General features: G+C 43.2%; 1 protein-coding gene across 1 annotated transcript; it reads right to left on the reverse strand.

Annotated features, from left to right (window-relative positions):
• Positions 1–566: 566 nt before the first annotated feature.
• LOC308381763 (regulation of nuclear pre-mRNA domain-containing protein 1A-like) lies at positions 567–20,537 on the reverse strand. The gene is made up of 7 exons (XM_080859345.1): positions 20,208–20,537; positions 8,479–8,608; positions 7,700–7,806; positions 6,912–7,006; positions 6,334–6,460; positions 5,906–6,081; positions 567–2,552 (listed from the first exon to the last, which is right to left on the reverse strand). The coding sequence occupies exons 1-7, from the start codon at positions 20,356–20,358 to the stop codon at positions 2,400–2,402; spliced, it is 939 nt and encodes a 312-aa protein (XP_080715471.1). The 5' UTR covers positions 20,359–20,537; the 3' UTR covers positions 567–2,399.
• Positions 20,538–24,372: the final 3,835 nt, after the last annotated feature.

Consider the following 24,372-nt stretch of genomic DNA (forward strand, 5'->3'; position numbering starts at 1 on the left):
ACAGAAAGTTTATACAAGTTGATGCCACCTCAGCTTCCCCAAGGTCACCTTTTGTATTGTATTCTTTGTCACAGGCCTGGGTTGATATCACACACTGTGGAAAGAGCTCACTGATGTGTGTAGTACTGACTGAGACAGAGTGACCATTAATGATGCATGAGCAGATAGGAATGAGATTGATGACGTTAACTTGTCAGCACCAAAGGTTACTACCAATATCTTCAGTTATTACAGTTCCCAGCAAACTGACTGTCCACCAGGTGGCAGTATTGCATTTCAGGTGAACGAGAGATTCTGCAGTGGCCTGTCACACATGGTGGCCGAGGTGATCTGCCCGTGTGTATGTAAACTGGGTAAATGACAAGCTGAGATGAAACAACGGTGACACGATTCACGTTGTGTAAAGAAAATTATGTCTGTTAAATGAAGCGTGACCCTTAAAAAACAGGGTACACAAAAGTAATCCACACGTTCTCTTTCGGTTTGGTTTATTGTTCACTAGAAATGTTAGCCCTCGATGGCTTCATGTTACACTAGACAGCAGAACAGAATCAGACTCTAAGAGAATTCAGAGAATCCTTTAAAAAAGTTTCAGTTTCCTTATGTGCATTTAAGTGTGCCTGAGGTGAGGCCTTATTCAAAGATACCAATAGATGCAGAGATCACTTCTCCGTATCGTTTTCCTTTTTGAATGATGAGGTTGTATTGTATTCTTGATACTGTGGTAAAACACACACACACACACACACACACACACACACAGGGGACCCAATAAAGATGGCAGGTCCTAGTGGATTTACCCCAGTAGTGCTGACGCTTTATTTGGCTCATCCAACTGAAGTGTACACGGGTGTGGGCGGGTGGTGAAAGGAGTACGGTGTAAACGTCATGAATAAGTTAAAAAAGAAGGTCTGGGAAGCGTTCACTGCTCAGCACTTGAGGTCCACAGTGACCCAGTACTGGAGACATAAAGTACACAACAGAAACATTGCAAATTCCTATATTGATAACTCACATCAACCTACCCACCCACCCACCAACACACACACAATCTCGCACATACACACACACACAACCTCTCACACATACACACAACCTCACACACACAACCTCACACTCTCACACACACACTCTCACACCATTGTTTGCACAGCCACTGGAGACATATGCAACCTAGAACATACAGGCTTCCTTTGGAATGACACAGGTCATCTAAAACACACTAATCAGTACAGGCTGTCATACGTAGATATTACTAGAGGCAAAACAGTGTTATCCGACAAATTATACAATTGAGTCACTGAGCCGGGCTGCTTTCTTTCTTTCTTTTTTTTTTTTTTTTACATGATTTGAAGCAAAGTAAGCAGAGGCTTTCAATGTTCAGCCACCATGAATATCAACTGACTGTTAGAAAAACTATTAAAATTAAAAAGTGTTACCGGCTAACATTATCTGCCCCCCTCCCCCCGCCAAAATCAAGGCTAAATTAAAATACTGCTGTCTGCACCACTCGGGATGCTGTATAAAGCAGGCGTGTTTGGATACCACCGCTCTCTCACACTCTTCCAGTCTTTCACAGCCAAACCCATTTTAAATACAAAAATAGCTTGAGAGTGAGAGAGATGTCCCCGCCTGCATCCCGAAGAAGCAGGGCGATGATTGGATGAAGGGGGTTGTCAGTGGAGGTCATGGGGGGAGGAGGGTACCTGCTGTCTGCTGTCTATGTTGGAGTGAGTTGGGAGTATACGCTCATCTTCAGTGTCTGTAGCAATCCTTTCTGTGGACAAGGACTAGTGCACTACTGAGTTGGCTGGACCCAGCTGCTGATCCTCTAGCTGGCTAAAGGAACACAAGGAGGGAGGCTGGATCCTCTCATGTGTAAGGCATGAGAAAGACAGAGAGAGAGAGAGAGAGAAAGAGAGAGAGAGACAGACAGAGAGAGAGAAGGGGAGGGAAAGAGAGAGAGAGACAGACAGAGAGAGAGAAGGGGAGGGAAAGAGAGAGAAAGAAAGATAGAGAGAAAGAGAGAGAGAGAAGGGTAGTGAAAGATAGACAGAGAGAGTGAAAGAGAGAAAGAGAGAGACAGACAGAGAGAGAAGGGGACTGAAAGAGAGAGAGAAGAGGAGTGATAGAGAGAAAGAGAGAGAGACAGACAGAGAGAAAAATGGGAGTGAAAGAGAGAAAGAGAGATAGAGACTAATAAAGAGGAGTGTGAGTGATAGAGAAAGACGGAGAAAGAGAATGTCGGAGAGAAGGAGAGCAAAAGACAGAGAGCAGGGAGCTAGCTGCACGATACAGAGGAGAAGGACCAAAGTTAGATGGGGGATGGCGATTGGGTGAAACTGTGTCCATCAGGATGGATGTGGCCTGTAACAAGCCAGGGGTCGGAAGGGGAAAGGTCAGTTGGCGGCGGGGTCGTACAGGTCGGCTTCAGGCAGCTGGACATGTGTTCCCATGACACTGGGGAGAAGCGAGAGATCAGGCAGGCTGTTTAGACGTGAGCGCAGCTCCTTCCGAACTTGAGACACCCGTGCCAGCTTCCGCTTATATTCCTGCAACACACACAGAAACACACAGAATCAGCACAGTTACGGTCCATGAACACCAACACAGAGAATCAGCACAGTTAAGGTCCAAGAACACCAACACACACCGAAACAAATAGAATCAGCAGCGGTACAGCCCATGAATACCAACACACTCAGACAGTGTTTCTCAGGCAGGAGTCTAATGCTGGACACAACATAGACAAATAGTGTAATGAGAAGCACAATACTTCTGAACTAAGAATCCAGGAAAAATAAAAAACCCAATCAAAAAGACATCAAGTCTTTTGTATCTAAAAGGGTTAGCCTTGACTTTTTCTTGGTACGTTGAAATTTACAATGTAAATTACAATGTTCTCTAGGTTTTGTAACTGTGAGGCTGACAGATTTTCATGATTCCCTTTTTCCCCTTTGAACAAGAGGTAACTAGTCTGGAATTACTCTTTTCGTTTTGTTTTTGTTATATTGAGATATTTTGCCCTTTTTAAGTATCTTAGCATTGCTGACTGCTTTTTAAATAATAAATAGTCCTCTCAAAATGTGTTTGTTTGTTTGTTCGAGTTGATCTTAGTGGAAATTTCAGAGATATCTTTTGGTTTGGCTCTTTTTATTACAGGAAAAAACTACTTTGTGCCTTCTGTTGTGGTCGTATCAGCCTCCTACTCAACCTAAGAGCCAGTCTGATGACCTTCTCATAATAGCTTCAGAGAGCTCTCAGATCTTTTAGCAAAGACAGCAGCCCTGCCCTTGAGCTGATGGTCAGCACACCAAAACCAACAGAGCCGTTTTAGGTTCAGGAACAAATGGTGAATTTACACCTTTTGTAATAACTATGCTAAACCTTGTCAGTGTTTAATCTCTACGCTTCAATTCTCCTCAGACTAGAAGAAAAGCTCAAAATTGCTTTAAGGAATCTTTCCCCTTACAGAAAACTGAAGATCAGCGGTTCTAGAAGCTCTCTGGGCAGTGAGGGGCTGTAGTGTGAAGCCCATGTGAGCCATGACTGACTGTCTGACCCTGACCCAGGACTTGTATTATGTAGGTTAAAGGTTAAGAGAAAGTTTAAGATCTTCGAGTAGATTTTTTGAGAAAGTCTGTTATTTAAAATTAAGTCAGTAAACCAAATAAACCCACAGCATTAGACTGATTGTATGCATGTATTATAGACAGGCATGTATAAAGGCCCACAGGCTCTACAACTCCTGCTGGAATTTAAATCCAGGTCCTTAGTAAGAATTCATATGGTGATAAAAATCAATAGACCTCGTGTCAACCTTGACATCAAGGTCTTTAGTTTTGTAGTTCCCCTGGTTTCTCAAGAGTGCTTCAGTGGATGACAGAAAAGCCCATCAAGCCACATTTTTTTTAAACTAAAGTAAACTTCAAAACTATAACCGCTAGTTTAACAATTTTAAAGTGCACTGTAAACTGAATTAAAAAATGATCCACTGCAACTATCCCCTAACGCTAATTAAATAGATCCGTGGGGCGCACCTAGGTCTGGTTCATTGACTGTTGTGTCGTTAAAAAAAAGCCTAGAAGCATCTCTGCTTTTTATTCTTAACATTTTAAGCAAAGAAGCCGAGAATATATAGTTGTGGGTCCCCAGGACCATGGTTAGGAAGGCTCTTGGAAATGCAGTTCAGTGTTGGATCAGGTCAGGTCAACACAACACACACCGTTTTAGGGGGTGAGTTAAAAACAAAAACCTGGACACACACTGCCCCTCTGGCACAGGTGGGAAGTGTGGAGTATTTGGGGATGTTAGCTACAGAGGTAGCTTGGGGTAATAACTAAATGTTCGCGGTGAACATTGGTGCTTACTTGTGTCACACATTCTTGGGTCAAAGGTTTAATAAAGGTGTTTCCAGATAAGATCTGACTTATAAAAAGTATATAACAATAAACCCAAAAGGGAAAATCTACATAGGAGTGTGTGGACTGTTTGAGAGATGTTGTGAGTTGAGTTGTAAATAACAGAAGAGACAGTTTCATTTTTGTCTTTTATTTCACTTTTTTTCTTTTGTTACAGGGCAGATCTGTGAAGACAAACATGCACAGCAACACACACACAACTAACCAAAGTCTCACACACACACACACACACACACACACACACACACACACACACACAACTAACCAATGTTACACACATACACACATACACATACACACACACAACCAAACTAACCAGTCACACACACAATAATCAACACACACATGCACCTAGACACACTTGATCTTCTTCAATACCTGTGGAAGAATTGCTTAAGAGTTACTGGGTTAAGCAGTTCACACACACACAAGTCACAAAAAACATTTTCACAAATCACATGCACACTAGATTAGCCATCGATGTCCAGTCTGTCCTCCACATTTAGGCAAGGGCGCACACACACTCCCAACACCCCAGTAGCCATGTCGGAGCAAACAGTGCTGTATGGTGATCCCACAACCCACACACAACCCTATGAAAACATTACCCAGAATGCCATGCTTAAACAAGGCAGTGGCTATTGAACCAGATTCTGTTTGAACACCTGGCAGTGGAGTTACTGAGTGAAGTCACACAAGTAATATGGCTTAATGATTAACCTGGTGCATTAGCTACTACATCTTTCTTTTGGGAAACATTTAGAAATACAGTTTACCTGACTGATTGGTAACCTGAACTCTTATAGCTTATAGCTCTGGTAGCTTGATTGTTCTCTCCTTTGTTGGATAAAAGCATCTGCTAAATGACTAAATGTAAAATTGTAAATGTAGAATAGAGATGCACGTTAACAACTAGCAGACCTCTCATCTGGTAGACTAAATGATATACCTAGCCTGCACTGAAGTCAAAGTCTGACATGATCCATTACAGACTTGGAGAAATCCAGATTAGCATAGTCCCTTGCTGCCCAACGTCTGGTTCCTGAAATACATAATTCCTGTGTTCCATAATTCCAAAAACAGTGCAACGTAATCTGGAATGAATGCAATATCAGGTATGTCAGCTTGTCAAACAAACATGGCATGTTTTTTCTAGCATTAGGTGGACCGACCATTGTTCCAGAATCTGGTTCAACACTCACTCCAGAAAGGGTAGCGGGTAGTGAGGGTAGTACAAAGACAAACAGAGAGAGAGTGAGAGAGAGAAAAAGAGAGAGAGAGGGGGGGAGAGAGAGAGAGAGAGAGAGAGAGAGAGAGAGAGAGAGAGAGAGAGAGAGAAGCAGGGGGGAGAGGCAGAAAGAATGGAGAGATGTAAAGAGAACTTTTCAAAAGGAGTCTTAAAAGACTGGAGCAGATAGAGAAAGAGAAGAACAGACTGGGGGGATGCGAGTGTGTTTTGGGATGAGTGTGTGTTTTGTACGCACTTCTAGTTTCTGTTCGTTGTGGGCGAGGCCCTCCTTCTGGCTCTGCAGGTAGATGGCCAGTGTGCGCGTCAGCTGCCGCCGGTCGTCAATCTCGGCCGCCAGCCGCCCGCTGTAGTCTGCCAGCAACATGCAGGCCTCCTCCACCGCCCGCGCCAAGCGCTCGCCTGTCTCCTTATCTGAACGCACACACACACACACAAACAGGAACACACACACATATACATCACATCAATGGCCAAATTAAACATTCACCAAATAATCAATGTTAATGCCCATGGATCCGTGGTGTGCTTTGGGGCAGTCAGTAAATGTGTGAGTGTGAGTGTGAGTGTGAGTGTGAGTGTGAGTGTGAGTGTGAGTGTGAGTGTGAGTGTGAGTGTGAGTGTGAGTGTGAGTGTGAGTGTGAGTGTGAGTGTGAGTTTATATACCGGTAATACGGTGCAGTAGCGAGGTGTCCTGCACCTCGGCTGGCAGTGCCGAGATCCTCTGGCGGAGAGCAGAGTCATGGGAGGCGGCGTTCTCCAGCTCCTGCAGCGCTCGGATCAACTCTGCTGTCTAGGAGGAACACAGAGAAATTAACATTTAATTTTGAGTGCAATGATTACAATAGGATTGTCTTTATTGTAAATTCTACTTCTACTTGAAATCCCAGGTTATAAAATATACATTCTCAATGAACTTATTGTGGGAATGGGACATTTTTGTATGTATGTGTGTGTGTGTGTGTGTGTGTGGTTGTATGTGTGTGTGTGTGTGTGTGTGTGTATATGTGAGAGAGAGACACTGAGTAAGACAGAGAAGAGGAGACCCTGTGTTTTGAGAGAGACAGGCCAGTGAGAGAATCAGTGTGTGTGCTCACCTGTGGGGGCTCTCCTGGGGAGCTCAGGCTAAGTGTTTGTGTGTGTGTGTCTGTGTGCGTGTGCGTGCGCGCGTGCGTGCGTGCGTGCGTGCGTGCGTGCGTGTGTGTGTGTGTGTATTTGTGTACAGTATATGTATGTGTGCTCACCTGTGGGGGGTCTCCTGGGGAACTCTGGGTGGCAAAGTCATCATTTGTTGCTTTGATCTCCTCATAGGGACGCTTCTTAGCCTTCTTCTCTCCAACTGAGGAGGAGGAGGAGGAGGAGGAGGTGGGAGGGCAAAGATTAGAAATGTCATTTCTCCAAGGGAACAAGTGCAGAACATCAAACAGCTGCGGCCCAGGTGGATAAACCCATGAAATGCACCCTATGCACGTAACCACTTGAAATAAAAGAAACTTGTACGTTTGACACACACAATAGGCAACTCTTCCAATTCCTCTGTTTTTCCTCCTCATAAAATGACTAAAGGAAACCATCCACTGATGAAGTGGCAAACAGTAACCTTGTGTCTGTAAAGAAAATAACGTAATATGCTCGGGATGTCTCTAAGGACATACTACTTCATGATCTCCGATTCAATACCATGGACAAAAAATCCTGGCAACTGCACCTTTAACAGTCACATTACTTACAGTTGACATGTTTTATTACTTTATATGTTCCTCCTTCGACCTAGCTGAGCATTGTTCTACCTCCTGTGATGACAGAGATTTTTAATTTAGCACTGCACAGACAAAACCTTCACTTCCATGCAGTTAATGCCAGAACCTTAGCCTGTGGCACTTGCAATGAGTAAAGGTGCAATACCGTTTTCCATAGTCTGGCCATCTAACCGAACAGAGTGGGCATGGAGAACATGAGTGTATAAAGTTTAAGTATTAAAAAGGACTTTGATATAAGTATTAAACAGGACTTTGCTATGTGGTATACTTACACAGGACCTGGGACAGCTGGTCCAGCAGGTTGTTTTCATAGACACCCCTTTCCTGCCAGATGGAGAGCACCCGAGCCAACTGCTTCTTACAGCCCTCCTCTCCATCACTGCAGAAAGGACACCAACAGAGAGATTGCCACACATTGCTGACAAAGCAACCTACGCCCCACCCCACAGCCCCGCCCCAAGCCACACCCAATGAATTGCTTTTTAAATTTGATCATGTCAACAATATCTACAAACAGACAATAACGGCAGACGAAAGATGAAGGCATAAGTCTTTAAAAACATTTGAAAAGTTTGTCTGTTTGCACAACTATATGCTTGTTTACGTGCGGCACAGGCACTAGTCTTTCTGCTTTGGTGTCATTTCAGAATTGCTGTGTGTGTGTGTGTGTTTGTTTGTGTGTGTGTGGCTGTTTCACTGCTATGTGTGTGTGTTTGTGTGTGTGTGTGTGGCTATTTCATTGCTATGTGTGTGTGTGTGTGTCTGTTTCTCTGCTGTGTGTGTGTGTGTGTGTGTGTGTGTGTGTGTGTGTGTGTGTGTGTGTGTGTGAGTGAGTGAGTGGTTGTTTCTCTGCTGTGTGAGTGTGTGTGTGTGTGTCTGTCAGTGTGTGTGTGTGTGTGTGTGTGTGTGTGTGTGTGCGCATGCGTGTGTGGTTGTTTCTCTGCTGTGTGTGTGTGTGTATGAGTGGCTGTTTCTCTGATGTGTATGCGGCTGTTTCTCTGCTGTGTGTGTGTGTGTGTGTGTGTGTGTGTGGCTGTGAATGGTCACAAACCTGGAGACATGCTTGAAGGCGTCTACAATGACAGGAGCAAAGTCCTGCGTGAACTCTGGTCCCTTCCTCTTGCTGTTCTGGATCACGTCATTGGCCAGATAGACGAACGTGAGCTTACGAGGCACCTGGGCTAAAGACATTCACACACAGAGTACAGACGATTCTGTTACCACAAGCTCTTTTTAAAAAACACATAAATTACAATAGTCTTTTATGGCAAAAACAGCATTCTGTAGCAGATATATTGCAGCCACCACCTTAGCTTAACCAACAGCCCCAGGGTGAAATGTGTTCAAACATCATTTAGATTACAGAATGCAGAACATACCCCAGCCCACACACAGAACGCTTAATCAATCTTAATTAGAACCTTTTCATTCGCCATCGAACCACATTCCACAAAACATGTTTCAGTACATTTCCAAGGACAATACCAAGGCAACCAAATGAATCATCCTTTCATTAGACACTCCCTTGAGTGCTTTAATCACGACTCTGAAAAATCAGTATTTCTCTTTAGTTGAGCGGACGAGCCCAGGACTGTTTGGCAGTGGTGCAGCATCACCTCGGAGCATTACGAGCCCAGGAGAATGGATAAGGTACACAGAGCAGACGGAAAGGAAGGCATTCGGGGAAAAAACCCTTCCCTGGTGATTCTGTTTAAAGACACAGGGTCTATGGGGAACTCGGTGGATGCCTGCTCTCCCGCGGGAGTAGAGCAGGACACAGAAGACAAGAGTGCAGCGCAGGACTGATTCTAATCTCAGAGTGCGGGTTGGAAGAAACTTAGGCAGGAGTTGGAGACTCGTGGGACTCCCGCAAAATATAAATGCATGTATACAACGAAATAAATGTAGATTTTAGTGTTAGGAATGTTATTCGTGTTTGCACCAGAGCAGCGAGAAATAAACCATTCTTTTCAACAGGTGCAAGGGCTGTGTTTTTTACGCACTGCACATTTTCACTGTAGCGGGACTAAAAATCCGCCCCTTGCAAACGTCCACCTACAGGATTTAGCAGGAGGGAGCAGGACAAAACATGAAAGATGTGGGCAGAAACGGGAAAAAATATCAGGCTACATATTTTTGAGGGAGGACAGGATCCTGCAAGAGCGGCGACTGAAAAGCCCCTCCCACACAGGCCTCAGAACTCAGGCTCCCCTCGGGCAGTTACATTCAGGTGTCACTCCCTCACCATGGTAACTGAGGATCTCCAGTGAGGGCGAGTGGAAAAATACTTCAACTGGAGAGCTCCAAAAGGACCAGCTCGCCTAAACTACCCTACCTGTATGCCTAGATATTACTTGCACCCAGGGGAATCAGGCATTTCAGGCTCCTAATTATAACTTTACCTAGTATTTAGGCCATTTATTTATCGTCAGGGAACTGAGATTGTTATAAAACACATAGACCTGCCTTGCTTTAATCATAACATGAGCTAGACCATGTGGAACAGTTTAGCAAATAGGATCACTCACATCCCAGTCCCAACCCTGCATGCATTTGCACATTGGCAAGTCAAATCAAATAATACACCTGCCCATCATTTATGTCCAGTTGAAGTAACAATCACTCCAAAGAGCATATTAGCAGGCTATTTCCAAAACATGTGCAATTGTTTACTATACTCTTATACATTACAGGCACCTACAATCGCCAAGCCCCTGATTTGTTGACTTGTGCATCAAATTTCAACCAAAGCCTCTGATGCCACGTTAGAGAAGCACTTCACCCTGTGTGATGTTATCGTCTTTGTAGAGTGGCACGCGATCAGAAAGCCATCACAAGCACCACATCATGACACAGTATGTAGCTGCCTTACGTGGGAGAGGCTATCACTGGAGGCCGACCCCAACTCTGGAGAAAGCTACAACACGAGCAACACAGGCGAAGGCTGCTGACAAAGGTGTGCCGAGATACAATGAGATACAGGTCGTTACAGACCTGTACACGGGCTCTACTTTGTCCATACTGCCACGCCACGCTTACACTCAGTACTTCAGTACCACTCCATTGTCTGCACCTTCTACTTCAACCCTAATAGGGCTGAAACAATTAACCCCAGTGCCACCTACTCCAGTGATGACCACAGAAACCGTTACACCCTTAACCACATTCCTCCTGAGATAGAGCGTGAAACTCAACCCTGCAGTCAAACCAGTGTGCCAGAAGTCGTGACACTTGCCCTTTTTTTGCTCCGCTTCCCTTGTCATGTCATCAGTGCTGAGGCGGGTGTCCTGCCTGACAAAGAACACTTTGATGCCAACCTGAAAGCCCTCAACTCGTCTGATGAAGCCGCATAAACCCCCCAACAGTGACCCTCTTGCATGAGTGTCCCGCAGACACATTCACATGGACTGATGCAAGATGAAGCGCTACGCTTAACACACAGGACAAGATAATGCGCTACACTAAACGTGGTGCTCGTGTTCCTCTTCCGTGAGGGGGAGAGGGTGAGGAGAAGGACTTTCCGGCCACTCCTAAAGCTCACACCAGATCCTCTGCCCCTGTAACAGTGAAAAAGGGAGTTGGTCCCAACATCAACTTACTGAGTGACATGAGAAGGTGGAGTTCAACACACCTGGCCCATTTTCAAGAAGAAGAATTTGCTAAGATAGTGGATACGCAAATGCTTATGGTTCACACAGTAAATGTTTTCTTAACTCTTCTTGTTGTTATTATTGGAATATACAACGACACCACATATGCACTGATCATCATGATAAACCTATTGCTTTGGAAATTCTGAGTGCTTCTGAAATGTGGAGATAAATAATTTCAAAGCAGAGAACATTTGTTTCCACTTTGAAAGGTCACTCATGGAAGAATAGGCCTTCTTCAACTCAGATTATGTAAAAAGTCATAAAATGGCCAGACATATATAGAATAACACTCAATTAAAAAAAGATTAGGCTTCATACAGGCATATTTAGTAATAAAAGTGGTGTGTGAAGGTGAAACGCCACATTGACAGCCTTAAACAATTCCACCATAAATGATTCATATAGAGCTCACATAATAGGTATATTTAGAGCACTGCTGAGGTGCCACAGCTATAATGCAAGTCAATGTTACAGAGAGGGTAACCAGCTATCACTTGATTGACAGGTGGGAACATGTGTCTAATAACATATGATATATTCCCACCGGAAATGCACTCAACATGTCCCTGCCCCAGACACAAATGGGAGTAAGTATCCATACAACTTCATTGATACCAACAACATAACTCAGCAGTGGTAACTTTACAATCTTTAGACTGGATCTGGTTGTCATCACAAAGTCCCTAAGGCTAACACATATAAGTATAAGAAGCTATGTATAAGTAGCTATGGACCAATAGAGCTCCCATATTATGACTAGACATAAGCTCTCACCTGTGACTTTTACCTCTGCAATCTAAAGAGTAGAACAACATGATGCATTAGACCAGTTGCCTTTTTTAATCTTAACAACAACATCATCATGTTAACTTATAATAACATACACTTGAGAAACACTGAGCTCAACTGTCAGCCTCAGAGGTAGCAACTTCTCAACTATCACACAAAGAGAATGTCTCCTCACTCCCTGAAAATCAATGTTGATAGCACAGTGCAAAGATAACTTCGAACTGCATTTACTGCATTTACTGCAAAGCCCTTACAGAGTGTTTTTTCAGTGTGCAAAAGTTCTTTTGCTGCTATTCTGACCACCTCAGCATCGCTTTCTCATCAGGAGAGAATTTCAGCACCACATCCTGTTTGATACACCTACAATAAATAGACTGAACCTCAAACTGTTTACAACCACAGCTATGAGCTTTATTCAAAAGGCAAAGAAGCTCTAATGGTAATCAAATATCCTAACCTTTCAAACTATTGACCTGCAGGGAGTGAGAGGTTAAATCACCTTTCTCTAATTCTGATCTAGAGGATACCTAGTTCAAACACTATAAATTCCAAAACATGTTTCATTTAATTTCAGGATTTCCACCACCATGCACACACACTTATCATTATAGTAAACTAGCTGGTATGGTTGTGACAAACTATACAATTGCTAAAGAACTATCATCATACCACACCAACAACATGCAAGTAAACCCTTTGCTGCTATTAAAAGTACTTGTAGTTAGTTTGAGATGAATGTTACAGTACTTCTGAGAAAATTACTCTGCAGGTAACGTTACAATGTCTGTGGGTGTAGTCATTGTTCACGCTAGCTAGCTGCAGCCACAATCATAGTTTATCCCCTTACAGTAAATTAAAGGTTTTGTTTTTACTCCTTCTAGGGATGCACGATATTATCGGCAAGACATCGGTTTCGGCAGTTATCGGCTTAAAAACGTAATTATCGGTATCTGCAGATATGAAAAATTTCTGCCGATGTACCTGGCCGATAAGGTGACGTGTAAATTATGCGCACGCAAAGCAAATGTTTATGAGCGTCGGCTGTGTGGCAGTATCCTACTTCACAGTACTTCACAGTATCAGAGGATGATGACAAAATGCCTATTTGTCAGAAAACTTTTCAGGAGAAGGAGGCGGAGATGCAGCTTGGCCATAATGTAGGTTGCATGCATAGATGCAGACCACCCGCGTGCCACGCTTTACAACATTACCTGTCGCGCTAATTGACGTTAATAAGTCACGGAGTTAGTTAGACAACACTAGCTTGTTAGCTTGCATGCTACGTGACACCAGAGAAGTTGATGATACCTCATTTCACGGGATGTGAAACGTTATGTCTCAAGCCCACGCTATCTGTACATGGCTCACTTTTGCATTTATGGAATTTATACAGCTAACTTGGCAATAACGTTACATAGCTTAGTCTAGAAATCCTAGAAGGGACGTTACTAAACTGTAAATCAGTTAACCAAGGTTAGCTTGCAAAGTTAGCCAAGCATGCTACGTGACACCAGAGAAGTTGATGATACCTCATTTCACAGGATGTTAAACGTTATGTCACAAGCCAACGCTATCTGTACATGGCTCACTTTTGCATTTATGGAATTTATACAGCTAACTTGGCAATAACATTACATAGATTAGTCTAGAAATCCTAGAATGGACATTGTTAAACTGTAAGTCAGTCAACCAAGGTTAGCTTGCAAAGTTAGCCAAGCATGCTACGTGACACCAGAGAAGTTGATGATGCCTCATTTGACCCGATGTGAAACGTTATGTCACGAGCCCACGCGATCTACATGGCTTACTTTTCCATATGTGGAATTTAAACAGCTAACTTGGCAATAACGTTACATAGATTAGTCTAGAAATCCTAGAAGGGACGTTATTAAACTGTAAGTCAGTTAACCAACGTTATCTTGCCAAGTAAGCCAAGCTGCATTTCCAGGGTGTAGTTGTTCAAGTTCAAGGAGGTACTGTTCAAGTATGAAAATTGTGACGTGAAAATATAAATAAATCTGCCATATTTGAAACCATTTCAGTTTCATGAGTGAATGTCTATTTCTAAATTGATACACATCAAGTCTGTAATGTCCTGTATTTACAGCAATACCCTAGCATAATAACAGATTCATTCTAGTACAGGAGAGACTTTTCAATAATTAAAAAGCTGAGGTGTATATATCGGTATCGGCAATCGGCCAAAATGAGCTTGTAAATATCGGCATATCGGATAAAATTCAATATCGTGCATCCCTAACTCCTTCCAACTGGATCCTTCCTGTTCATGCTTGATACTGTGTTTGTGAGTTCAGCATTTTCCCCACTATATTTGAAAATAGAATTTCTGTACAGCAAGTTAGCTGATGCAAGGTTGAAAAAAATTAAAAAACAAAACCAACAAATATATAGGCAAATCTATTAATGAGTCTCACAACCACTACTTTAAATTAGCCGCTTTCAACTCACAAAAGCAATCTACTCTGTTGAAAATACCTTTTTTAAATATATGACCAATCACATTTGGGAGAGGTTGATTTGACCAAGCCACCTGGTTTCATGGATAGGAAAATTATGCAGCAGTATCGAGAGTCATTTCTTGGGGTGAAGGGTGTAAGACTATCTCTTATCACAAATGGAGATCTTCCCAGAACGACAAGATATCCACTTAAACTAAGTAATTATTTTACTTTATCATGACTCAAGACGTTGAAGACTCCCACACGAACATCAAAGAAAGTCACAAGATTTTCTGCACGGTCATGTGGCCTTGGGCCTTATCTGCTAGACAGACGCAGAGGCAAGAAACAGCTTTCCAAATCATGCTGATAGAGAGTCTGGTTCCAGGTGAGCTAGGCATCTACTGTTCCCCTTACAAACTCATCATATTGTGTTACACATAAGTATCAACTAGCAGGCATCATTTGAAGGCCTGGGTGAAAATTACCTGGCATGGGTGAGACAGTGATGTACTGGAGACCAGAAGTAATGCCTTGGCTTAACCACCCAGTGTCCCATCATGGCATGAACTCCCCATTTTCCAACACAGGGAAGCACTGGATTTTGTTCTTATGTACAGATGATGTACAGATGGCCATTTTGATATTAAATCCCACCCAAGTCAATTTTCACGGTCATTGTCATAAAGCTTTACTGACCACACAAGACCTAAAAAGCCTCAAACATACAAAGAAATACAACAATAGAACACAACCAATTGAATACTGTCTCACCAAAATGAACAGTCTGCCTCCAAATAGCCTAAATGAGTGGTCGTATACAGAATGACGGGACATGCCTCACATCATTAAGACACATCAACATCATACACTGGATTCAGTCAGGCTAGTTTAACAACCTGGCTGTGCAGCCCTGTGGGTGAGTCTGAGAGGTCGTTTACATGGACCCTACTTTGTCAATCTGATACAGATAGCTAATACAGATAGCCCTATCATTTAGACCAGTGGTCCCCAACCACCGGGCCGTGGCCCGGAACCGGTCCGTGAGGCATTTGTTACCGGGCCGCACAGAAAGAATAAATCATTTATATAATTTCCGCTGTATTCATTATTAGCGTCTGAGAGGTGTTTTATTTTAAAAAATGACCGGATTTTCTAGGACGTATCATTCGCCTGTGCCTCTTGTCACGTCAAGACGCTTGTCTCGTTCAAGTGATACGTCACTCAAAAAGAATCCCGCAAACTAGCGAAAATGAGTAGCCTACAAAACAAAAATCTTTGGAGAGCTTATTTGAAAAGGCCCACTAAGGAGCCTACGGCCTCCAAAACATAAAGCTTCTTTTAACAGACAATACCAGGAGTCATACTTAAAATACGGGTTTATCGCAACAGGTGATTCTCAAGTCTGCTCTGTATAATATGTGGCGACAAGCTAGCAAATAAGCCAATGAAGCCTTCAAAACTGCTTCGGCACAGGGAGACCAAGCACTGATTCAGCGTTATGGTGAGTTGTATTTTTCATGCACTTAACATTGGTAATACCGCAAGTTAACGCCACTTCACGTTAATGTTAGCTTTTATAGACTCCATTCTATCAAACTTGCGCCTGACTCACGGGTGCAATTGATTGATTCACATCAATATGAATGGATGACATGATTTACAAGTGGTGAAAAATTACACCTTGAAGCCGGTTAGTGAAAAAAATTGCCTCGTTAAACTGGTCCGTGGTGCAAAAAAGGTTGGGGACCCCTGATTTAGACGAGCACTCTCTATCCGCAACGATCCAAGTCGGGGGTAGAAAGTGAGTAGATTTGAATCGCTACGGGGGATGGTGTTCGTCTGCACGGATTCACGCAACATGATGATGCGATTGCCCCACGTGATAATTTTTTCGTTCTCCAACCACTATATATATCACCTGTTCTCCTTCAACTTCACACTCGTGGTGAGTCTCGAATTCGCTCTCATGAATCCAGCATACTGATTTTTGATTAGCCTCCTATCTTGATCTAATTCCTCTTATTCAGACGTAACATAACTTTCATGACCACAAATTGGCCAGCGATTTAATTTGCTTTTTTATTCATAAATGTATGTAAAATAGTCGGAGGAAAGCCTCATGGGAAATGGGATGACAGACATGTCATGTTGTACTGTTCCAAATTCTTTATTATCAATAGGAAATAGAATTCATTTTTCGCATATCCTTTAGTCTGACCACTGATTTTATTAACCACCATAATGTAATGTTGCTAATTGGAGCTTGAATGTCCTGTGTAATGTGTTTATCCGTGTACTGTGCTACTTTACCTTGTGCTGTTCAGTTTCTTCTAGGTTTTTCACGTTTTTTCAGTTGTGTAAATTAAGCGCTAAAGCGCCACCCACAGGCGTGGGGTATGTACTACAGCCCGTTCAACACAATCTGGTGGCTCCGTTTTTACGCAAATCTCTCGTTACCAGGCTCTGTCTTTACGAAATTAAAAGATTCGATAGCAGGCACGTGCACAGATAGACCCCTAGTGGTGCTCAAGCACCAGCCCTTGTGCCCTCTGTCATCAATTTCCCCAAATGTGTTTTGATATCTGAGGGGGCATTTATTTTAGTTCTTGTGAGAATTTCGCCCCGACATGCCCCGCGGCAAAGAAATAGAATAGTATTCTACGCCTATGTTCAGCGGTGCTCACAAGCCCCTGCCGCGGCCCTCCCTCCTCATCCCCCACATCAGTGCTGAGCGCCAGAGCCAGGCTGAGGCAGGTGCAGCCTACTTCTTCACTGACCTGCAGCATCAGACAAACAGGTAATGACGGTGTTTGTGCAATCCCCCGACGTTGTTTGTTATAAATTAACAACATTAGTGCCGCTGAAAACATTACGTCTGAAAAAATTACTGGTCCGACGTTTCCTAAAAAAAAAAAAAAAAAAACGGACTTGATTTCAAAGCATTGTCCAGCTGTTTGCTGACTTTTGACATTATTTGTCTGAAAGTGCATATTTTGTGTTGTATAAATACCGTTTAGACAATTTCGAAAGCATGTTGAATTTATGTTTATAAATGTCACGAGAATTAGAAAATAGCAGGTAAACTATGCTAGCTCTCGGTGTCATGCTATCCTTGTCCCACATTGTTTAACGTGATATTTATGTATCTCTTCGTTTTGCCTGTTTTACAACGATCAAACTTGTATGAGTAATTTTAGAGGGTGAAAAAGAGTAAAATAAGGGAAATGTAAGCTAGCTGTCTTATCCTGCCAAGAGGAAACACAGGTTGAGAACAGCATAATTAGTGTAATGCTGCTTATGCTTTAACCTTCAGAAAACAGTAAAATTATTATCCATAACATTTGCAGCATAATGCCAAAAAAAGACAATGGGCCTCATTCTCGACCTTTTTCTGTAATTCTTCAGAAATGTTTCTTACACGACTTCGCAAAAACAACGTAAGAGAAACGCTTCCGCTGCATTCCCGCACGCTTGAAAATGTGTTCATAAGCAGCCGAAGTCTTCTCACCTGGGTTCCTTCCGATTAGCTTCTTAGCGTTCTCGTGAAAGTGGATTTGCATACATACACTCCCTGCCAGCTCCTTATTAGGAGACGCAATTTTAGAAACGTGTGCTGTCGCAATCTCCCGAATCCACCTCGTAACAGGTGTTCATTAATAAGGTGGAGATATTGTATAACGTTGAACGTCCGAAGTCCGTAAAACACATTTAAGTAGTCACTTTTTTTTTTTTTTAATCGAAAAATAGGCACCATAGGTGTGAAGACCGGTCCCAGGTACGAGTATAAATTGTAGTCCGTCCTGTCGTTCGAAATGGCCACCATAGGGGTGAAGACTGGCCACCAGTAGTAGTATAAATTGCAATAAATTCATGCCTTAGTTCTTAGAGATTGAGCTTATTGTTTATTTATTTATTCACTTACATTTGCAGTGTTCATGTCATTCACAATCAGTCTCTTAGCAGACGCGGCCTTTGTCCAAAGTGACGTACAAGGGAGAGAACCGCAAGCTACGAGCCATATAGACCTAGTGTAACAATAAACACTACCTCCTCGTATAATTATGACTATAAATGTGAAACGTAATTGTAAATGATACAAATATTCTCGTATTTATTATTATCATAATTATTTTAATCCGAGGATGTCTGTAGAGTTGACGTGAACGTAATCACCAACGGGTTCTCACAAATTCGCCCGTTAACCCTTTTACTGTAATACGGAGTTTTTTCAAATGTCATTCCTCAACGCGATTCCTCAAATAACCACAAGATGGCCCGTGGAATCCCATTTGAGAAGATTCCGGTAGAGTTACGACTGCTATTTCGAGTTCTGAAAGTTGTCTGAAGTTCAGAAGAAAGCACAGAAGAAAAAAATAACGAGAATGCAAATGTTTTCATAAATGTTTCCGAAGTGGAGTTCCTTCTGAAATCCTTCGGAAAGTCTTCCCAACTGCTGTCGAGAATGAGGCCCAATAAGCAGAAGGACAGGGAACTTCAGCAAGCAGCTCAGAGTAGCCGCTCCCTTTTAACTTGAAACAGGCCATCAACGAGCCAATCAAATGAGGGAGAATCAGTTACCCTACTAATATATAAATTGAAAATATCCTTCTGTGGTTTTTTTTATTTATTTATTTATTTATTTTTTCATAAATAATTTTGGTGATGGGTGCCCTTTTTTTTTTTGAGCACCTGCCCCCCAAAATGTCTGTGCACGTGCCTGTTCGATAGGAAAATACATTGAGGAAACCTGCTGTGTAGAAATCCGCCAGTGGGTTTAAATAACCTTAGTAGAATGACTTTGATTGTTTAAACACCTCCCATGGAGGAGGTTGTACGCAAATGGGAAGCACTCACTTCACGGAACGACTATTGAGGAACACCCAATATAGCCTTCACATCTAAAGAAAGTTATCCCGAGAACCAATCCTCGATTCACATGGTTCAAGGTTCTTCGCCGCATCTCTTCACGGAGCAATCCTATTCCATACCGTTTTTAAACTAGGGATTCCATGATTAACTTTAAGCTGAAGCCGTGTCACATCAGGGGCCTAATTATGGCACTTGTTGAGGTCACCCCGCAACACCCCAATCCCACAAGGAAACTTTACTGAGTGTCGCGTGACGCTAGATAAACCACTAACGACAAAACAACCGTAGCAAGTCTGCTTGGAAGTTTAAACCCAGTATAATAAAGAAGCAACTGACAATTTTTAGATTATTTCACATTTACTTTTTTGCCAGGTAGAGTTGGAAATCCTGAACCACCCTAATCCTTACCTGGCCAAATCCAGAAGAATAGCTCGTCCAAATAGCCTATAATAATTAACGAAAATGTAATTGTAACCATGGCTAGTTTTCACATTTTCATCTCAGCAACGTTATCTAATGAGTTGGGGATGTGAAACCACTGGTATAAATATCAACATAATCATTTTCACCTGCAAACCGTTTCACCACGCTAGCTCGTTGGTTAGCTCAGGATTATGCATGCAACACTGCACACACGAAAACCCACAAGTATATCACCTAATGATAGCTAGCTTAAATGTCTTACTCAAACGTTAGAAAGCAATCATAGTCATAGCACCATGGTAACTACCCTATTAACTACACTTAACTAGAGGTATCTACAAATATTTTCTGATTATGTAGCTAGCAACACTAACGTTAATGTCACCGAAATGTAGGCTAGGCTGACTATCCTGGCCAAAATATTGTAACTGTTAGCAAGTAAAAGGCAGCAAGTTGGTATAGATAACATTAGCAAGGCAGCTAATTGATGGCGAGTATAACGTTATTCACACCGGCAAATATTAAGACTCCATCCAACTGACATCAGTCAACTCCAATGAACGTAAACAACCTAGCTAACTTACCTTTCTTTAGTTCGTTGAACCAAACAGTTACGATTGCTTTCGAGTGTTTTCTGTGGTGGATTAACCAAAGAGACAGCGTCTGTACGCTTTGCTGGGAGTTGCTGAGCTCGCATAGTTTCTTCTCTAAAGCCACTTCTGAAAACACGGACATTTTAATCGTTGATGTGTGGAACAGAATAGCTTAAGCGGGAAGAAATAGTCTTCCTGCTTAGGGTGAAGGCCTACAGGTAATCCCTCCAAAATTTCGTACAGAAACACAGAAGAAATGCTTGCTATCTAGCTTGTTAGCTGTGCTAGGTAAAGTGCTCGGAAGCCCAGCTCCCCTTCTTGTTTACAGATCAGAAAAGGCTGGCAAGTGCAACCTTCCTGTTCTTCTTCTTCTTCTTCTTCTTCTTCTTATAGGTTTTTAATGGCGGTTGGCAACCAACTGTAATGGTGCATTTATCGCCACCAACTGGACTGGAGTGTGGCTCAGGGGTACTTGATTACAAAATCAATAAAACAAACAAACAAAACAAACAAACAAAACCAAAATAACAAAACAAAATAAAGATGAAATAAAACCTAAATTCTTGTTATCAATCCTGTTCTCTTTAAGAACTTGACCAAATAATTGAAATTGATATGCCCCGAATTAATCTGCAAAATCTCCTTCAAACTCAGACCCACTTCATACTCCGTCAGCTTCAGCCTCAACCTCTCTCTGTCTTCCTGGTACTCAATACAATGGACAAGTACATGTTCCACAGACTCAACCCCTCCACAAAACATACATTTTCCATCCTCATGCTTTCCAATCAAGACCAATGAACTGTTAAGTCTTGTGTGCCCATACCTTAGTCTGGAGAACATATCTGCCTCTCCCTTATTTCTATTTGTACTGCGTGCTTTCCCCACTAGGTTTTGGATTTCATACAAATGCCTGTTAAAATGTAAGCCTATTTCTTATGTTCTCAGGTTACATGATTGTAAATATTGTTTACTCTTAGCGACACAAGAGGGCGCAAGAGCACACACACACTAATTAATGTGATGAATGTTCATGTATTGTTTGTGACCTAATGGACTTCCCGTACATGGACATTTTTATGCGTGACTTTTTATATTCCAGTCAGTCCGCGCTCAACCCAACTGGCAGATGGCCACATTTCATTGTTCTAAAATAAATGTCCTTAAATGAGAGAAGTCGTCAGTCTCCTTCCTATGCATCGTCAGCAGCACCACTCTGCTGATAAAACTCAACAGGTTATGGGCCCAGGAGACATTTGGAGGAGAAGATAGTCGACGAAAGCCAAGAAAGTTGCAACGGATCGCGTGCTGAGGAAGGCTGCTAACCTGAGGAGAGGGGCAAGCTAGCATGGCAGAGCAACGAAGGGCAAGTAGCAGCAGGCTACATCGACTGGTATTCGACGGCGACGAGGCAAAGTATGAAGTTTGGGAAACTAAATTGTTGGGACACTTTCGTTTATTAGGGCTGAAAGACACTGTGTTGAATGAGCCAGTAGCAGCAGCTGAAATAGCAGCAGATCCTGATAAAAACGCGGACGCGTATGCAGAGTTGATCCTACTGCTAGATGACAAAAGTCTGTCTCTGGTAATGAGAGATGCGCAAGATGATGGCAGAAAAGCGTTAAATATTCTGAGAGACTATTATGCAGGGAAGGGAAAGCCTCGTATAATTAGTTTGTACACCACGCTGACCTCACTTCAAAAGTCCATCGGCGAAAGTGTAATGGACTATATCATAAGAGCAGAGACCGCCATAACTGCCCTGAGAAGCGCGGGAGAAACGCTGGGGGACAGTTTGCTGGTGGCTATGGTGCTGAAGGGATTGCCAGAGAGCTTCAAGCCATTCGCAATTCATGTGGCGCACGCCTGCGACAACATCACGTTTGCTGACTTCAAGACCAAATTGCGGAGTTTCGAGGAAACCGAGAACATCAGAGCAACCGGGTCGAACGACGACAGCGTGATGAAGACCCAGGGGAGAGCCGGACGGCAACCTCCCAGTAGCAGCGCACATGGACCGGGCAAAGGCGACAGCGAGATGGTGTGCTTCAAGTGCGGGACCAAGGGGCACCGAGCGAGAGCGTGTCGACAGAAGACGTGGTGTAGTGTTTGCAAAAGTGACACACACAGGGACGCGACATGCAGACGAAAAGACAAAGACAGAGACCGAAGGGACGGCGTAAGCAAAGTGTCGGAGAATGCTGAGGTAAAGGAGGACTTCGCGTTCAAGATGGCGGACGGACGGGCCAGTGACCAGCGGCAGCCGGCGCGCACCATCCAGGAGAGGGGCCTGATGGTGGACACCGGGGCCACATCCCACGTCATCAACGACATCGCCTTGTTCACAAGTTTCGACAGCACCTTCAGGCCGGAGACTCACAGCGTCGAGTTGGCTGATGGGACCAGATGCAGCGGCGTCGCTCAGCGGAGAGGCACGGCAGTGGTTACCCTCATCGACAGCAGTGGACGGCGGTGCAATGCGAAACTGTTGGACGCTCTGTATGTGCCGTCGTACCCGCAGAACATTTTCTCGGTGAAGGCAGCAACCACGAATGGGTCCACAGTCGTCTTCAAAGAAGACAATGATGTTTTGATAACCAGATATGGTACCAGGTTTGACATTCATGTGTTTGGCAGGTTGTACTACCTGCACATTGAGATTGAGTCAACTGATGATAAGTGTAATGCAACCCACGACATCCAAGCATGGCATGAGATACTAGGCCACTGTAATTATGATGATGTGCTTAGGTTACATGATGTTGTTGATGGTATGCAGATCAAGGGAAAAATGAGTAAGCCTGAGCAAGAGTGTGAAGTGTGTATTCAAGGGAAGTTTACACAAACTAGAAATAGGAACCCCGATGCCAGAGCAAAGGCTCCTTTAGAAATGATACACACAGACCTTGCAGGTCCAATAGCCACTGAGTCATTAGATGGGTACAAATATGCACAGTCTTTTACAGATGATTACTCAAATGCATTGTTTGTATACTTTCTAAAGAAAAAGAGTGACGCAGTGCATGCAACTGAAAAATTCCTTGCAGATGTATCCCCTTATGGGAAGGTGAAGTGTATACGATCTGATAATGGAACTGAGTTCACAGGTGGTGATTTCCAGGCGCTGCTGAGGAAAAGCAAAATTAGGCATGAGACGACAGCTCCGTACTCACCGCACCAAAATGGAACAGCAGAACGTGGGTGGCGTACTCTTTTCGAGATGGGCAGGTGCATGCTAATTGAAAGTGAGTTACCAAAACACCTTTGGCACTACGCAGTACAAACAGCAGCAATGGTACGCAACAGATGCTTGAACAAGCGCACAGGGCTGACTCCATACGAGATGTTGACAAACAAAAAGCCCAATGTGTCCAGAATGCAACGATTCGGATCTGTTTGCTACACTTATAAGCAGGAAAAGGGGAAGCTTGACTCCAGGTGTGATCAGGGGCGTTTTGTGGGGTACGACAAAAATAGCCCAGCTTATTTAGTGTATCACCCAAATACAAACAAAGTGCAAAAACACAGGCTGGTGAAATTTGTGAGCAAAACAGCTTCAGAAAAACAAACACAGACAGATGAGCCAGATCTAAATGATGACAGTGTGGGGCACAGAGTCAGGACTAGGGGGACGCAGGGGGTCAACAGGAGTGCAGAAAAGGCTCTAGAACAAAATAAACCCGGTAAAAGTCCACATTGCGATAGTCCAAGGTTAGCAAATGAGTCTACTGAGCATAATGAAACTGGAAGTGTTACAAGCGTCGATCCTGAGAGTAGGCGGTATCCAACAAGAGAAAGGAGGGCACCAAATTACCTAGGCGAATTCGTGACAGAAGACAGTGATAGTGACGGGATGCATGTCACAGTAGACTACTGCTGCAGAGCAGTTTGTGGCATTCCGCAAACTTATGGTGAAGCAATGGAGTCAGACAATTCAAAAGAATGGAGAAAAGCAATGAATGAGGAAATCCAGTCTCTAAATGAGAATAAAACCTTTACCCCGACAACACTACCCGTGGGCAAGAAACCAGTGGGGGGTAGGTGGGTTTACGCAATCAAGTCTGGTGTAGATGGGAATGACCAGTACAAGGCTCGATTTGTTGCCAAGGGCTACAGCCAGAAAATGGGGGTAGACTATGGGGAAACGTTTTCACCT

Source organism: Sprattus sprattus (genome assembly GCF_963457725.1).
Source record: "Sprattus sprattus genome assembly, chromosome: 20".
Lineage (NCBI taxonomy): Eukaryota > Metazoa > Chordata > Actinopteri > Clupeiformes > Clupeidae > Sprattus > Sprattus sprattus.

Bases quoted from the DNA above. Each gene is read 5' to 3' on its own strand.
- LOC308381763 (XM_080859345.1), bottom strand. From the start codon at position 20,358: ATGTCCGTGTTTTCAGAAGTGGCTTTAGAGAAGAAACTATGCGAGCTC. The intron at 6,461-6,911 runs GTGAGCACACAT...TGTTCCTCCTAG, and splicing joins CCCCAGGAGACCCCCCACAG to ACAGCAGAGTTGATCCGAGC. The intron at 2,553-5,905 runs GTGCGTACAAAA...TGTGTGTTGCAG, and splicing joins ACAACGAACAGAAACTAGAA to GAATATAAGCGGAAGCTGGC.